Here is a 15,771-nt window from a genome sequence, read left to right as displayed (position 1 = left end):
TCTTAAGGTTCTCCTTTAATAAAAAATTAAATTTAAATTAAGCTTATCATTTTCTTTCAGTGTACAGTCTCTTCTAGTATTGGTATGCATGCTTTGGTATGCCATCACGCAAAATGTTCCACTGCCCGCTGCCTCAACCCACCTCGTAATGGGTGGCTTGACAGGGTTTAAGCTCTTTTACGGGGCAGATTGTGTTTCCACAACAACAACAACTACAACAACAACAGCATAAGCAACAGAGCCAGAGAATCAGGACGAAGGACCAAGGATCGAGGTGGAGCAAGAGCTGGAGCTGGAGAAGGAGTGGAAAAGTAAACTCGAAAAAGGTTGCATTTGATGGGCCAAAGAAAGGGGGTGGTGGTAGTGGGGATGGCGATGGCGGGGATATAAAAGCCAAGTGGACTAGCGATGGTTCTGGCCACAATAATGAATCTGGGATAACCCCCTAGATTTTTTAATCCACTCAGGGCTGAACTTTAAACTCATTAAGTCGATAGAAATATATGGGAGTGATTCCATTAAAATGAAAGGGAACTAAAGATGAGGAGGCTTATATATTAAAGATTAATTTTTTGTACAACAATGCTATTAAAAAAGATTATTTTTAAAAAAATCATAGTCGTGTCACGCTGCCTAGGCCCATCCCTAAATTCGCCAATGGAGAAGACGTTGGCGGAAAATAAGCTGGCAAAAAACTTGATTCTACTTTGGCGCAAAACTTTCTTAGCTTCGACTTTTGTTAGTTGTTGCCCCTGACTTTACCCCCTCGCCCCGTACCCTGTCCACCTCCTCCAAGGATATACCCCCCTTGTCCTGCCCCCCTGTTGCTTCTTATCCTGTTTTTGCTTTTCTTGCTTTTTTGCTGCTGTGTTGCTTTTGTAAATTGGTAAAAGTTTGAGTTTAATTCAATTCGGAACGGTAGCTGTGAGTGGTAGCTTCCTAAAGGATAACGAAAATGTTGCCACGGGGGGTGGCGGGGGATGTGTCTGTGTATGTGTGTGAGTGTGAGTGTGGGCGTAAAGGATATCACGCGCAAATTGCGGTGCCTGACTGCAAAAAAGGACGAAAAGGATAAGCGGGGAGTGGGCGGAAAAGAAGGTGACTGGGTGTTTGGCCCCATATTGGGCTGCCATGAAAAGTTCTCCTTGTTTTTCCACTGGCTGTTGCTGGTGTTGTTGTTGTTGCACCATGGTAGGGCGTCGGTTGGCTTGTTGCTCGGCACATGCAACTCTTGGCACGTAGTCGCCCCTAAATGTGGCATGTTTATAGGGAAAATCGGGATCGGAAGGCGGGCGGATAACAGTTCGAAAAACAAATGGTCGCAACTACAACAATACAAAACACTTTTGGGACACAAGTTGCTGAACCACCGTCGGGTAACCCTTACCACCCACACACCAGCACACACTACCTACCACCCACAGAGTATTTTGTTGCTGCATTTTATAGATTTTACCGAGACCAAGCAACTTTTCACCTCTCCTTAGCCCTCTAGCTCCCATACCATGGTATAGCATTTTATTAGCAACTCTACACCCGCCCCTCGCACTCAACAGTTGTTGGTTTTGTTGTCGCTGTGCATTAAGTGTTGCCAACTTTATTTAATGCCATAACAGTTGACTGCCAGTCATTGGACTCATACTCCTTTGCCTTTCGGAGGAAAGGGCACTACAGGACCACAGGGACTGAATTAACTGGAGAGCTCTTTTGCACTTGAATTATTTATTGGTTTATTTTAAACAATAAATAATTGGATTCAAAACGCTGCTTAGAAAATGGAAATTGTTAAGTAAGACAAGAAAACTTATAGAAGTTTTCTATTAGATTACTTTTTTTTCTAAATATTATTTTCATAATGGCAAGTACCATCAAGGACCTGTTTGGAAAATATGCTTTTGTGTGTAGTGGCTTGGCATTCTTACTAATTCCATAAATATTTTGTGGCTTTGTGACTTTGGGCCATCTTTTATATACAAATACATACACATTTATGTCACAGTAAGAGTCTGTGGGTGGCTAAGTTGGGTGACTGTGGATGTGGCAAGATGGGTGTGTGGTTGGGCGCCAGGCGTAAATTGTCTATTAGTCAGTGGAGAAAACGAGAGAGAAATTGCTGCACATTTTTATTATGTTTTCTTTTGCTTTTCGCTTTTGTTTTTCGGCTAAGGGATGAAATTTAATTAAGATACTTTGACGTCTTCCAGATACACAAACAGAGGGCAAACACACCCAAGATCCAAGACCTATAGTACACCCCACCCACCAACTGCAGAAACATTTGCTCCTAGAGATAATTCAATTTGTGTGTGTATATTGCTGTGTGTGTGTGTGTTTCTGGGCTGGGATGGAGTGTGGAAAATCATCAATATAGCAGCCAAGACGTTGACAATGTCATGGCCCATACCCCAAACCCATACCCCCTGCCAGGCGGATGGTGGTTCACTCACTTTCGTTTTGTCATTTCGATAATTTTCGCCTTGTTAGATGCCTTTGGATTTTGCTTTATTTTCTGGGGGAGGTGACTGACTGGTGGCTTCTCGTAATGTATATAGAATTTAATTTGGGGAGATTCTGTTTGGGCATAGGCCACTTGTGTATTTCCTTTGGTAATAGCTAGTCTTTTATTGTTGAAATAATACAATTACTTAAAGAATTACATTTAAGATAGAGTATTGACTATAGCTTGACTATAGCAGTAGTAGTACCCAATAATTACTAGCTACAAATTAAACTTTTTTCTTGCCAAAATGAGAACCTATTTTTAGCGTTTCCAAGTAAGGAGTTCTTTGATCTGTCTTGGCCAATTTCCCCCCAGGTCAAAAGGTCTCCTGTCGAACGATGGCCCGCCCCCCTTGACACTGTCACTGCCCCTTTTGGCCAAAGCATTAAAGTTGATAGCTTCTCAACTGCGAAGGATGTGGAATAATGGAGAAAGGCCGCCCTGGTCGGCCAAAGTCACTCGCATGACGCAATCTGGCAATTATCTGGTTGCCATCCTCAAAGTTGTTTCCTGCCTCCGTCGAGTCTTGGCGAGGGGCGTCGTTTGTTCTATTGGAAATTTAATTAGGTTTACATCATTTTCGTGCAGATTCGGCCAGATGGGCAGTAACCAGAAGAGCCCACCCAAAACAGCAGTTGGTCAAAAACAACTTTCACTTTGGGCATTAACTTATTCTTGGGTACTTCTATAGGGGGAGGGCCGAGTGGGTGTGGTGTGGGACTCCACTCAATTGAAGACGCATCTACAAGTCAAATATTTTGACAGAGTTCTGCGAAACAATAAGAGCATCAGTCGTCGATTAATTAAACTTTTCCCTCATCTCCCTCATGGGGCGGGAGGGTGTTCCTCCAAGTAGTCTTGGCAAAACAATGCATAATTGTTCCACTGACTGACAGACACACCAACCACCGCCCAATAAAATATTAATGGTCACAATTATATGCTACGTGGCCGGGATAACAAAGTTCGCATCCTAACGCAATTACAACACAATCAAAAAAAAAACATACCAGCTGAGGATGTCAGAACAGAAGCAACCAATAATAATAATACACTATTCAAAAAAATAGAGTATATTTAGCACATTGCGAGTAAGGTTTTTTTGTTAACTATACCTTCCAAGTGATATCTCATAGTATTATAAGATTATATTCTTTCTACTGCCCTTCAAGATATATCATAAGTAAGTCTGATAATTCGCAAAACTACTTACCAATAAAATTTATTTAAATGGTATAACTTTTTGATTACCCTATTTAGACACCCATTTACCCTAAAAGTATTTTTTTAAGTGTATATAAATGCTCGGCACGGTTGAAATAATTCAATGAACACACACAGTACCCAGAACCACGACCGAACATTCGTTTACAACCCAAACAAGTGGGGTTGGATCGGAGCTGGGATCTCACATGTTGGGGGGGTTGGCTGGGTGTTCGGTGGGCGGTGGTCGTCAAGGCCTCCTGCCGGGCGCTGAATAATTCGTAATGTATCTAACCTCGAAAACCTAATCAAGTCCAGTTAAGCAAATGTGGGCACACAAAAGGGCCGGGGTCCTGCAATTACCAGAGAACATAGCAGCGAACCGACAGCGACTCACTTAGAGTGCCAACCAAAGGATATTCCCCCTTAACCCTAAGCTCAATCGCTGATTCCATCGCCATTTCCATCTCCATCTCAATCTCAATCAGTCTGAAGTCCGCCCGGCACGTCACACACGAACGCAACACGCTCCCGGAGGAACAGGCGACCAGAATCCATGCAGCGATGGCAGTCGGTTCGGAGCAACAACAAACCAAGTGGCATTCCCATCATGCGCAATGGCACGTGAAACTGTGAATATACCCGAACACCAAGTAGCTGTAAGTGCCATTGTGTCCGTGCGAACTTGGTCGAACAATCGAACCGAGGCACTCCAAGCGAGACACAAGCCCCCAACCGATGCGAACCGAACTGAGACGAAGTCGAACCAGGATAGGGTATATGAAGGGTATGTTTGAAGAGGCACAATTATGGTGGGTTATCCTATCTAATAAGGATAAAGAATAACTAGGAAAGGTCCAAAAATTTGATTTTATAATTAAAATTTTAGAAAAAAATTATGATTATCTATACTTGTAATAATCTTTAATTATGAAAAATCTATCTATAATTATAAAAAATTATAGAAATTTCTGATCTTTGCAGATAGAAATTCTGACAAAATAAAATATAAATAAAGAGATAGTTCCCAGTCTATAAAATAAGAAAACCTCTAATAACCTCTTTCACTTCTGTTGCCCCTATATTTTCAATGCTCGCCTTGCGTGCTCTCCCAAATAATTCTTGGCCCGACTGCAGTCGGCTCTGAAAATTATTCAGCCGGTAATTTTCCTCCCCACCTCCCTCATTGGTCGACAAACAGCAACCAGGCAAGCGCTGAGCGGAAAATTCACTTTTCGCCATCGCTGAGCACTTGTGCCGAAAGTCAGTCGGGCACGTCCGCCCTCCGTCGAGTCCACACAGGTCAGCTGTTTGGGTTGCCTTTGGCTTTTCCGAGCGGAGGGTGCTGGGTGGCGGGTGGAAAGCCATTTGAACCGCCACCCGGGGTGCAGAGAGTGGCTGCTCTACACTCTCTCATTTGCTCGCTCATTCGATTTAATCGTTTAGTGCGCCCTTTTGTGCCTTATCAACGTTTCATTTAATTTTGGCCCGAAACCTTTTTTCGGTTTTTCGATTTGTGGGCGGCGAATGGAGGGGCAGGGAAGGGGACGTCTCCTGAATTCGTTTACGGATTCCGATTGGGATTCCGGAATCCGGATTCCAAAATCGCTGGATGGGCCGCCAAGTTGCGGTTGATTAGGTGTTATCGTTATGATTAGTGGTCGCTCGAGTGGCAACTCCGTCCGGGAAGTTGCGGCTTCCCAAGGGTCGTCGTGGCTTAATTGGGCAAGGCAGAGGGCTGTGCGGGGGTGGTGTCCACGGGGCGTGGTGCTGTGGTGTGGTATGTGTGGGTGGCGTGCGAATGTGCGAACAAGCGAATGATTAGTTTAGAGCAATTGAGGGGATAAATATCTCACTAAATAGATTACAAACTACAAGGAATTTTAAGAAAGTTTAACGTGAAGCGGAAATCAGGACTTTTTAAACTTTAGCTCATCTAAATTCACGGTTAGTTAGAGCCATCTGATTTAGCCATTCTTGAATTTTTTGCTTCCCTAGAATTTTAGCACGTTTTTTGCCGACTGCACTCTGCTCTGCTGGCACATATTGCTCATACGCCGCGTAGTACTCTGGAAAAAAGAAATCCTGCAGATAGAGGGCCTTGTTGTGTTTCTATTTTTTTTTGTTTTGCTGTGTGCCGAGCGAGTGGAAGGTATCCGTGTCCCACAGTGGCGTGGATTTATTAATATTTTTCCAACGTTGCTGCACCTCCCGTTTGCCACCAGTTTCATTTTTTGTTTGTTGCATACATTTTGTAATTTCTTTGTGGAACTCGGTTCTGTTTCTCTCCTCCCGCGGGCCACCCACTGGCTGCCACCCACCCTCCAACGCAATCCTGTCTGCACGGTATCCTCGTTCTCCATGGCGCTTTTATTCATTCATTTATTTGCGCTTTTCTACATTTCCTTTTTTCCATTTTTTACTTTTCCCTGTTCCTCCTCTACCCTCTCTCTTTTCATTCTCAATTTCTTTCGGGCACTTTTCTCCTTCGCGACTTCTTTATATTTCCTTTTTTATACCCTTGCAGAGGGTATTATAATTTTGGTCAAAAGTCTGCAACGCAGAAGAAAAAGAAGACATCTCCGATCCGCCAGTCGAACTAGTCGAACTGGGAAAACCCATTTTCCATCACAAAAAATGGACAAAAATTCAAAAAAAAATATTTTGTTTCAGGATTTTGATCTACCAGAGTGGTAGCAAATTAACCCAGATTTCGTTTAAGGTACTCCGTATTGGAATCCGATAAGAATTGGGGAAGATACAGCCATCACTGTGGTCCTTATAGGGGAAAACCCCATTTTCAACGGATCCCATCAGAAAAAAATGGACAAAAAATCGAAAAAATATGCTCTTTCGGGATTTTGATGTAGAATGGGGGCGAATAGATACGGAAATCGTTTAAGGTATTCCGCTCGGGAATCCGATGTGAGTTGGGGAAGATATAGCCATCACTGTGGACCCTATAGGGGAAAACTCCATTTTCAAGGGATCCCATCAGGAAAAATGGACAAAAAATCGAAAAAACATACGGTTTCAGGATTTTTATGCAGAATGGTGGCGAATAGATCCAAAAATCGTTTCAAGTACTCCGATTGGGAATCGGATAAGAATTGGGGAAGATATAGCCATCACTGTGGATGTATTTCTAGAATATTGGGTAAAAATACCAACTTTAGGGCTTTTGAACATGCAACCGAGGGACATTTTTATAAAGTTTTGTGTTCTAATAAATTGGTTTTATAAAATTCTAGTAAGGATCGGCCTACCATATGCGATTTTTGCGATAAATATCCAATCTTAACCGCAAGGGTATACCACTTCTGCTCCGCCCGAAGTTAGCTTTCCTTTCCTGTTTCTGTGCTCACTTTGCTTTCTTCCACATTTTTTTTTTGTGTTCACTTTGCTTTCTTTGCATTTTTTTTTGGAACAAAGTTGCCGCTTTATTGTTTCGATTTAAGTTACTTTGTATGCTGTCAACGTTGGGTAAGATGGTTATATAGCGAGTGTTTGGTCGGGAAAGGGGGTGGCCTCTGAAGGATATGAAGGTGTAGGTGACGAGGATAGCAAAGGAAGGGCCGGCTGGGGTTTCGGTTTTTGGGTTTGGGGTTGGGATGGCTTGGGTTCCTCGTTTCGACCGATGAATGCCCGCATCGAAGTCGCTTGGGAGCCGCTTTGGGTTTCATTGTTGCCCGGTTTTATTTCATGCCAAAGAATCCTGAGGGGCTGGGACCCTTGGGGTTATGGGTGGTCTGCCTGGGCAGCCGGGGCTCTGAGGCTTGTACTTTGATTTGTCGGCCCCGCAATTTCGTTTCGGGCTGCCATCGAGTTTTATGCTCGTTTAATGGCTGCGAATTTACTCGCTTTATGCGTCTTCGATAAGCATTTATTAGCGCCATGAAAATGGCAGGGGGTTAGGCGGGGAAAGAGGCAGCTGTGGCAGGAGTGGGTGGCCGAGAGTGCCAGGGTGCGATTTGGCAGGCGCGGGTAATGGTTACGGTATTGGCTCACTTTTTACTGGGTGGCCGATGGGGCGTATGATTTATTTTTATGTTATTCATTTATTTTTTATGCCTTGTCTCGCTCTGCCTTGCCATCCCTGCCTAGTTCTCTTCCGAGTTCCGAATTTGGGGCTTTGCGGCCTTTGTGTCTTTGGGGCATTCTACAAATCCTGGGAAACATATGCTGACAGTTTGTTTCCTTTGGGAGCTGTCGAATGAAATATTATAGCTTCTTAGCTAATACATTCTGATGGGAAAGTTTCTGGTCCAGCTTTGGGAATATGGAATACCAATTATATCTTTAATTATTTATTTTTAGGCAGTACTTGATTTTTTTTTTTAAATAAATATAAATCCCAACATTCTATTTACTTGGTTCTTGGAGAGCAGTTTCCTTTTTAAATTGCTTTCCCATCTACTTTTTCTTTTCCAGTTCTCCTTGCTTTTCCTCTGATTTTTCATCCTTGTCACTGCCGCATCCTCTGTGCCACAGCTATCAAAAGCATCCTCCCCCTTCCCAACCGCCCTGCCCCATCCTTTCTTGCTATCCTGAGCCGCCACCTCCAGCCCGTCCCCTTTGCCCTCGCCTTGGGTATATTGCAATTTTTGCTGCTGTTGCCCATAAAACTTTTCCACAATTTTTCCTCTTCGGTTTTTTGTGTTGCTGCTGGCTCCTTGCAAATGCTTCTGCTACTGCCACGCCCCCTTAGGAGCTAGAGTGGGGCAGCAGGGATGGGGATGGCTGAGGTTGGGTGGCGGAATGGCACACAGTGGCAACAACAAGGACAACATTTACTTGTCTGCTTAACTGCAAAGACAAACCTTCGCCTCTCGCTCCGAGTCCGCTCGCCCCATCCTTCGTCCTTCTTCCAGCAAGCTGCTTTGCCTGTCATCTAAAATTCATTTTTATACTTGTATTTTCTCTCTTTCGCTTTTTTACATTTTTCCTCATGCTGCTGACGTTTTTTTGCTGCTTTCGTTTTTTGCCATTTTCTTTTCTTGAGCCGTTTTTATTATTTTTGTCATAAGCTTGGTCTGTACGTGTGTGTCTGTCTGTGTGTGGGTGGGTAAGGATATGTTTGTGTGAGTGGCGGCTTCTTTATATATTTTTCATTGTGCCACACTGGCGCACATCCTGCCACATTCACCCACCCACACGCCTCTGCAGTCGCCTCCTCTGATCCAAAACTCACAGAAGTCAAATACGTTTTAATATCTTTTCTCTCTTGACATTTTCACTACAGTTATGTTGCCTTTTTGCAGTGTATATATATGTCTGCGTGTGTGTGTGTGTGTAGGTGTCAGGATGTATCAGGACTAAAACATATATCCTTTTAGGAAAGAGGTTAGAAAATTCAAAACATTTTTGGAAGTTTCTTGAAAGTTTAATGTTTTTATTCTCAAAAGTCTAAAATTATTTGCCAAACAATTGCTAATAAAATATATAATTTTTTGTTTAAGAATTTATATATTTTTTATTATTTTTCGGCCTTTAAATATTTCAATTTGTGGTAAACATTATTTTTTAATACCTTTTTAGAACATTTTTATGCCCAGCTTGTATTTGATTGTGTTTTTTATTATTTTTTTCAGGTTGAAGCTAACAGCTTCACGTAGTCGAAAGGACACCAAAGCTGCCTGCCAAGTTCCTCTTCCTGTGTGGGTGTTTGTGTGTGTGTGAAAGTATGTCGCTATGTATGTGTGTGTATATAACACTGTGTTTCTGCAAGTGTGTGGGTGGGTGTATTTCATGGAAAACGCATCCTTCGCATTCTGACTATAATGTCCCCGTTGTTTGTGAGTGAGTGTGCATGTGAGGGCGCAGCTTAATGCCTTTGCCGCCATTTCCCCCATTCTGCACCCTATTTCTGCCACATCTTCCCCGCCCATACACTTCGTCCTTCGCCGGCTGTTGCAGGCTCCTGTCATTGTAGGAGCCAACATGTTAGCTCCGTCTCTCTCAGTTTTTTTTCGCCACCCTCTCCTCCTTCTTGTCCTCCTTGTTTCTGCACATTTTGCGAAAGCCCAATCCTCAGTTATCCTGCCCCCTGCCACAATCCCCCGGCCCCCACACTCTGATACTCCTCCATTTCGATGCAAGCGTAACATTTTGCGCCACAATTTTCCTCTTTTTTGCTTGCTTGTCTTTTGCGTTTGCAAGAGTCGCTTTTTATACTCTATCGTGAAATAAGGATACTACCATGTTTTAAAAGATACTACCATTCAATTTAAAGCTTCAATAAAAAATAAACATAACATTTTTTTTAGTCAAAAATAAAACCAAAAGCTTCTTAACATAGCTCGCGAATAACTCGAGTCCAACCCCTTGACCGAAAGGGCATTTTAATTTCATGTCAACTGGCACCCTTCAGATACCTATTTCGTGTCCTTCTCATGCTCCTTATCCACCCACCAGCCCCCCTGAAAAGCCCTCTCCTCTGCCATGGAGCTCTTCCATCTCACTTTGTCCCTGTCCCTGGGCGCATGCAATTTTTTCCTCCGTCTGACTTGAGCTTTTAAAAATATTTTTGTTGAATTCTCCACTCACCAAACACTCGGGAAAGATAACCAAAAAATGTGGGGATTTACTTATATACCAGTTTAGTGTAAATAGACGGTATTCATGTATATTTTCCAGCCTGCTCTATGAAATGGTCAACAGTTCTTTTTATGGTTACCTTTTCTACGCCCTTAACTGGCCATCCCCTAGGCAGCCAGGCTGGCAGGACGTGTAAACATTATGCAAACATTTCGGCCCACTCTCGGACAGAAAACATTCCGAATTACAATCCCCAATTACCATCACCTGACTGCATAATTAAATACAAAACGATTTTCCTTTTAATCTGCGGATCCAGAAACAAAACAGAGGACACGAAAAAACGATGACACGCCCACCCAGGCTCTCTTCCCGGAAACCCTGGTAGCCCCCCAGCACACAGAAAAAGCCCCCCAACAACCGCACATAAATAATTAAAAAGGAAAATTCCGCAAATGCAAAAAGGTCAGCGCATAAAAATTACAAAAATCGAATATTTAATTACCAACAAAAATAGGGGGGGGGGGGGGGGGGGGGTGTAGGGCGGAAAATGTCTCTGTCAGCGGCGACGCTGGCTGCGCGGTCGGTGCTTGCTCGACTTAACCCAACTTAACTACTTGACAGCAAATTTTGTAAAATGTAATTAACCAACGCCGGGCTCCAGAGGCGAGTAAAATGGGGAAATGGAAAAAGCCGAGCAGCCAAAACAACAAAAACGGCAAAAAAAAAGGGGAAAAAGGGACGGTTGGGGGGGTGAGCCAGAAATAAAAGCCAAACGAAATGGGGAAAATCAACAGAACTCGTTGACATAATTTTCAAGCATCGCCCGGAGTGGGCAGGAAGATAGGTAGCCCGAAAGAGGGGTGGAACAATGTACACTCGGATTTTATGGGGGTTGCTTTCTGTAGGCTTCTGGGCGCCCAGTCGAGTGAGCTGAACTAGGAGATACCCGATACCCGTTCAACTCCACAGGCCACCAAGAAATTACATTGGCCTAAAGGAGAAATAAGTTAACAGAGCGATAAGTAACAGATGGAGTAATAGCCCAGAAAGGATTTATACTAGAGATTCGGAAAATCTCATAAAATCTAAAAGAAAAAAAATTTTTAAATATTTTAATAATAGAAATAATAATAAAATATAATTATAAAATATTTTTACTATAATTTATAGTTTAATTAAAATAATATCTACCCAAAAATCTGCTCCTAAAATATCCCTCCTATTTTCTAAGCCCTCATATCATTACTAAATAGTGGGTGGTGGGTGGTCTGTTATTTTTTTTGGGGGTTTCGGTTTTTGGTTGGCAACCATTTGTTGAACCTTTTCCCTTTTTTTGTTCCTCTTCTGTTTGCTCGGCCACAAAATTTGCGCCTCATTTTCACAGAAAACCCCCCCTCAACAAGGCCAGAACGAGAAGGACACTTTTCTCGTCCTGGCCTTCTCCATCTCTTTCATGCCCTTTCTCTCTCCCTCTCTACCGCTGTCTCTGTCGTTCGATGGCTCGTTCTCGTTCACTCTATCCGCACGTGGCCTGTCAGGAAACATGCTAAGCAGCGGCTTCCACATGCTGAAAGTCATTTTGATGGCCCAACAAATTCATTCACTCCAGTCCCCCTATCTCACCCACTCACCCGCCCCGGCGGCCTCCGCGCGTTACAAACCACCCAAAGGGACCCCAGGGGCCTTCAACCCTCCAGGCCACACTTGGCCCACCTCAATTCAATTTAACTTTCAACTTTAGCTCTCGCTCTGCCACTCTCCTTTCACCCCGCCAAACATTTCTCTTTCTCTCTGTCACTTTCTCTCTGTCTCGCTCTGATTCTCATTTTCCCTCTCGAACGTTGAGCACATTTCCGATTATAACATTTTCCGGACGACTCGCCTCCTGGAAAAGCTGGGCGCCCAGTCAACTCCCGCGTTTGTCGAACGTCGAAGCAACAAACCAACGAGCGCGCCAACCGACGAACGAACCAACCGTTGTCGAGCGAGTGCGACGAAGCAACAGCGAGTGGGTCGGCGTGTCGGTCGGCAGGAAAAGCAAGGAGTTTGGGTTGGAGGCCTCTTTGGAGCCTTTTGGGGCTGGCTTGGGGCTTGGCTGTGTTGGGCAGATTGGTTGAGTTTGGTTTAGTTTGAGGTGTACACTTGGAAAATCAAAGGATTTCCTAGGATACTGCGGTTTCAAAAAATGTAGCCTACTTTTTTGGGCAAATATTTCTTTAACGCTTTGGAGAGGCTAACTACCGTTTGTATCTCAAGCCTTAAGGTTTTTTTTTAAGTGTAAGACTTGGATGGCTTGGGTAAATGGGCGGCTACTCCTCTCGCTTCTGATTGTTACTGTTGTTGGCAAACGACTGCGCTTTTATCGTTTATTTGTGTCTGAGCTCGGAGAACGGGGTATTGGGGCATTTGGGTGGGTGCTACCAAAAGGGGTTGAATCCGGACTAGGGGCGGCCCTGCCCCACTGACAGGTCCTGGTGTTCGGGTGGTATGTGCTTGAGAGCAAGTGCCCGTGCCGAGCACCTCGACACAAAGAGGATCCCAAGAAAATCGTTTAGCGGATAAAGTCTTGAGGGTGGCCGGGTTGGCAGAAAGGCATTGAAAATTATTTCTTTTCAGTCAAAAGGGCGAAAAATTAGTTTTATTGAAAAACAAAAAAACATATTTCCAAATTGGTTCTTTGAATTAAAAATATTTTTAAAGCTTTTAAAAAACAATCATCCTAATTCATTAGCCTAACCCTGAAAATATTCAAAAAGATGGACAAGTGACAGGAGTTCCGCTCCATCAAATATGCAATTACATAAGTCTAGCCTGCCAACTCGAAAAGGATACATCCAATGGGCAAGAAGGACCTGTTTTCAATTTACTGCGATCATGGTGTACGAATCAAAAAAAAAAAATATCATATTACTGGGTGGGTATACTATATTAAGCTACAATGACGTTTTTTTCAATCCCCAAAACACCAAAGCGGCGAAGCTCTTTCAGATTCCATTACAACCTCCATTAATCTGGCGGCAATCACAAATCGAACTGCTCAGTGGTTCATTTAACTGTCAGGTCCAGTCTGGAATATCCTGGGCGGACCGCCCTTAATCGAGAAACAAATATTGTCTGGGGTTTTATTTAACGGACAGTTGCCAGGATGGCAGGATGGCAGTCCTAAATTCAATTGCCACATCCGCTTGGCCTCGTAGCCAGCGACTTGTCACGGGTGGTTGAAGCAAGACGCTTCTGCGGATGCTGGCTGTTCCCCCCATCCACTTTCCAACTTTCCCGGCGGGCTGTTTTATATTCTATTCTGTTTTATTTCACTTTTTTTTCTGTTTTGTGTTATTGTTGGTGGGTGCGCAGTTCCTGGTTTCTGGTTCCTGGTACTGATCCTTGAGGGTTGCTCCCTGAGCCCATTTTTGAATCAGAATCTGAAGCGAAAAGCTATGTTGCTGTAGCTGTTGCCGTTGTCATGGTCACTCGATTGCTGCAATTAATATTAAAAATGAAATCATTCCCGGTGGCTGCACCTCCAACCCCAAATATGTTTGATACCGGGACGGTGTGATCTGTTTATGGCAGGGGTCTTCCTGGGTGATGGGTTGCTGATGATTCCCATTCTCATTCCGATTCCGATTCAGATTCAGATTCCCACTCCAATTCGAATGGTGATGGTGGTGTGTTAATGCATATTTCAGACACGTGCTGGGTACGCTTCTTTGATTTAATGCACAAGGAGCCGGAGTCGAGTGGGAAAGCGGTGTGGGGTATATGGAAAATGGAATGTGGGTGGCGGCCCGACAGGACCGACCGGAGAAAGGGCACTGTCTGAAAGGACTGGGTGGGTGGTAAACAAAAAAATTCGAAGCCTGCCATCGAAGCCGTAGAACAAACCCCCACGCAGGAGGCAGAAGGCAATGATGAGCGGCTTAAAATATTTGCAAAGACCTTTTTATTAAAAACAAAAATCGGGTTTAAAGATTATTTGTTTGGCTGGCGGCGGCAAGACGAAAATCCCCCTAACCTCTATCCCGTCTCGCTCCTTCACCTTTGTGTGGCTGGGCGTGATATTTTAATTACGACCTGATGATGTCTGATGTAGATATGTAAATTCGAATGTACGTACGTACTACGTGTGTTTTTATTGAGTGCTTTGAATCCCTGACTTATGTCGTTTGTTACCGAAACGGGACTTAAGGGCTTCTGGGTTTTAGGGGTTCGGGGACTCGCCTTGAGCCAGACGTGCATGAAAGGGTAAGGTATTCGAACTATTAATGGGGCCCCCGAATGCCGGTGGAAATGGTAATTCGTAGTCCGAAAACTTTCTCGAAAAAGTCTCAGACCAAGACGTTTGTGGTCTGAGCAGGCTGCTCCTTTAAAAACTCCATAACAAAGACTGAAGAGTAAAAAGTTTATCAGGCAATTTATAAGGAAACGACTTAATTAATATTAAAATTTGTTTGAAACTTTGTCTAATGGAATTATAAGAGTAGGAATTGAGTTTGAGATTATTAATCACCCTTGTATTTTTCGTACCTAGCTTTAATTTTTATTTTCTACCACGTATTTAAATTAAGATCATAAATCTTGAACGAGGCATGGCAAAGTTTTTTTTAGGAGCCTAATTAAGGATTCTAAAAATGTATTTTTTACCCGAAAAGAATTACTTTCATGTTCCGCTCGACATTCTTTACCGGGTTTTTTGGTTTTGTTTAATTGCTTAAGCGATTTATTAGCCCCTGTGGAATTTCCAAAGCGTTTTATAGCATTTTGTGCACCTTTATTATCCTTAACTATGGCTAGTTAAATTCTTTCGATTATCTGAGGACATATGCTATTTAATGCCCACCCTCGCCTTGTGGCATATGCTCTCTAGTTGGGACGACTGTGGTCCGACCCCCTTGCCACTTCTGACCACTTTTTCCTCCCACTCGGCCGACTGCCCCCTTTCACTGCTCTGTTGGCACTTGCGAGTGCGTTTTTTATGCCATGTTAAGGCCACTTTATGCGCTTTTTATGAGTCCGCAGCATCATAAAAAAATTCTTTTCTCACACATACCCACAGAATAGTTATGTTGTGTGATGGCCAGAACACACACATTCGTTTATGATTCTTTCAACTCGCTTATATATTTTTATATTTATTGATTTTGTATTAAAAATGTAAGTGCTGGCTTTTAGTTTGCTTGTTTGCCCCAGCAGCAGGATGGTGTAAATTTTTTTATTATATTGAAATAAAGCGATACACATTCAATAAATATAAATATAAATAAATAAAGTTGAGCAAAACTATAGGTTGAGCTTTTCAGAGGTTAGAGAGCGAAGACTTCAATAGTTTAAGTGCCAATAAAAAGGGTAGAATATTTGCTTTTTAAAGAAGGATATCTAAAATATTTTTGGAATTCCAGGTGACTGTTTAAAAGGGTTTTTTATTTAATAATATATTTGTGTTTTATAAAAGGTATTTTATTGTCGCATATCCACAATATCAAATTATTTTTTTATTTTATTTATTTTTTGTAAACGAAACATTGCCA

General features: G+C 42.9%; 1 protein-coding gene across 1 annotated transcript; it reads right to left on the bottom strand.

The window, feature by feature from the left end:
• Positions 1-7,195: 7,195 nt before the first annotated feature.
• LOC108119033 (uncharacterized) lies at positions 7,196-7,599 on the bottom strand. Its single transcript, XM_017231993.2, is given in 2 exon segments — positions 7,196-7,524; positions 7,527-7,599. Coding segments are annotated over 2 exon segments (402 nt in total).
• Positions 7,600-15,771: the final 8,172 nt, after the last annotated feature.

Source organism: Drosophila bipectinata, chromosome 3L, assembly GCF_030179905.1.
Source record: "Drosophila bipectinata strain 14024-0381.07 chromosome 3L, DbipHiC1v2, whole genome shotgun sequence".
Lineage (NCBI taxonomy): Eukaryota > Metazoa > Arthropoda > Insecta > Diptera > Drosophilidae > Drosophila > Drosophila bipectinata.
Note: the sequence above shows the minus strand (reverse complement) of the source record. Positions and strands in the feature narration are given on the sequence as shown.